This window comes from Diadema antillarum, unplaced genomic scaffold, assembly GCF_040938485.1.
Source record: "Diadema antillarum isolate AM-2024a unplaced genomic scaffold, OU_Dant_1.0 scf00000014, whole genome shotgun sequence".
NCBI lineage: Eukaryota > Metazoa > Echinodermata > Echinoidea > Diadematoida > Diadematidae > Diadema > Diadema antillarum.
Genome location: NW_027270903.1, coordinates 5,889,384 through 5,891,411, shown reverse-complemented (window position 1 = coordinate 5,891,411; position 2,028 = coordinate 5,889,384). Strand labels below are relative to the sequence as shown.

The 2,028-nt window shown below is 50.1% G+C and overlaps 1 protein-coding gene across 1 annotated transcript; it reads left to right on the top strand.

The window, feature by feature from the left end:
- Nucleotides 1-292: 292 nt before the first annotated feature.
- LOC139722243 (heparan sulfate glucosamine 3-O-sulfotransferase 1-like) lies at nucleotides 293-1,618 on the top strand. Its single transcript, XM_071633556.1, has one exon. The coding sequence runs from the start codon at nucleotides 293-295 to the stop codon at nucleotides 1,616-1,618; it is 1,326 nt and encodes a 441-aa protein (XP_071489657.1).
- Nucleotides 1,619-2,028: the final 410 nt, after the last annotated feature.

Below are 2,028 nucleotides of genomic sequence, written 5' to 3'. Positions count from 1 at the left end.
TTAATGCAATTCAATATATACCTATTCTTATCCCTCATAAAGATGATCTGTAGAGCCTACAATATTGACATTGATATTGAAATTAATGATTGTCTTTTTCTTTTCAGGAAGAGATGATACCCAGGTGAGATGTCACAGCTATTAATCGTCACGGGAGCTGGTTCTTAAACAGCTGCACCTGGTCCGAGTGTAAAAATATGAGCGTACCTGGTCCTGGTTCCACCCTAGGCAAGAACAAGGGACTGTAACGTCATCACTTCGTAATTTGTGCTACGTCACACTGGAATACATGATGACGTCAGGTCGGAAAATTCTCACGATATCTTTCCTTTTCATCTTCGTTCTTCTCCTACTGGGCTCAGACTACGCGTCGGCGCCTTGGCGGGAAATTGTCCACAAGCTGACGGAAAAGGAGAGACGCATATCTCAGGAACACTTCTCAATCACAGCAGCGGAATTAGCGAGAAGGCACGACAGAAACGAACTGCACGAAGAAATCTCGGAAGCTACTTTGCGCGCGACAAATGACGTGGACAGACGGAACCCACCGCGCATGCGCAGTGAAGGGCACGACGAAGACTCGCGGAAAATTCTACCTCCTGACACTAATAACGGAGTCGATCGAAACTTTTCACGCATGCGCGCTGTAGGACAAAATCATATCGCAGATGCTGTTGCCGAAGAGCGCGGTAAAGACGGCCAAGCACGATTTTTCCCGTATATCCCATGTCACTCAGCCAGTAAAGAACTTCAAGAGGAGCTTCAATGCAAGAAACGACTGCCGCGGCTGATTGTCATCGGAGCGAAAAAGGGCGGAACCGGGGCGCTGATGTTCTTTCTGGGCCACCACCCGGCAATCAAGCGTACGACCCCGGACGAACTGCACTACTGGGATCTCAATCAGGATCAAGGCATCGACTGGTATCACAATAAGATGCCTGTCACGTCGCGCTACCAGCTTACTGTCGAGAAGTCCCCGGCCTACTTCGTCGGAGACGGTATCCCGGCCGCCGTGGCGCGAGATTTGTCCCCGTCCATCAAACTCCTGCTGATTCTACGCGACCCCGTAGTGCGCGCCGTGTCGGACTATCTTGAGACTGTCGACCACTTTCCGGACACTCTGCACCGGAACAGCACCACGGGCGGGAACTTTCCACACTACCCTCACCACAACTACACCTACATCATTGAGGATACCTTCGAGCGGTCGGTACTTGACAAGGAAGGCCGAGTGAACGCTGCCAACGCGCTCGTCATTACTGGCATGTACTCGGTCCATCTAGAGGAGTGGTACAAGGTCTTCTCCAGGCAGCAGATTCTCATCGTCGATGGCGACGAATTCTCGCGGGATCCGCTGCCGCACCTCAAGGACATCGAGACCTTTCTTAACATCCCGTCGTTCTTCACGAGGGACTTGCTTTACTACGACGAGGAGAAAGGGTTCTACGGTCTGGTCAATTCGAAGCAGAAGACGCTGGGTGCCAACAAGGGACGCGCACACCCCGACGTGAGCGCGAATGTGTTGCAGAAACTGCGTTCGTTCTACAGGCCGTACGACGAGAGACTTCGAAATCTAACAGGGAGAACTTTTTCATGGATGGTACAGTCTGACCCGTGAAGATTACAGTTTTCTGCAGGCCCAGGGCCGGCGCAACTTGGGAGCCAGCAGCCCCCACCTCCTTTTTTGTTCTTTTTCTTTTTTTACCCCGGAAGTAGCACTAGAAAATATTACGCCCCCATATTTCCCCCCAAGTGAATAAACCCGGAAGAAACACTAATTCGGTTACGGAGATTCTCAAATACAGTGGAATCCCCTTATAACGAGATTCGCGGTCCCGGGTATTTTTTCTCGTTGTATCCGGACTCTCGTTATATATCCGAACACGTAGGAAAAATTAGGTGTACTGTACATGCATTGTATATCCCGGTCATCTATCCCACTTTATGGTTGAGTACCAAAATTCTCCTGGGTATTTTAACAGTTGGAGCCGTGGTTGTTGCTTTTATACTAACTACTCCTTGCTTCTA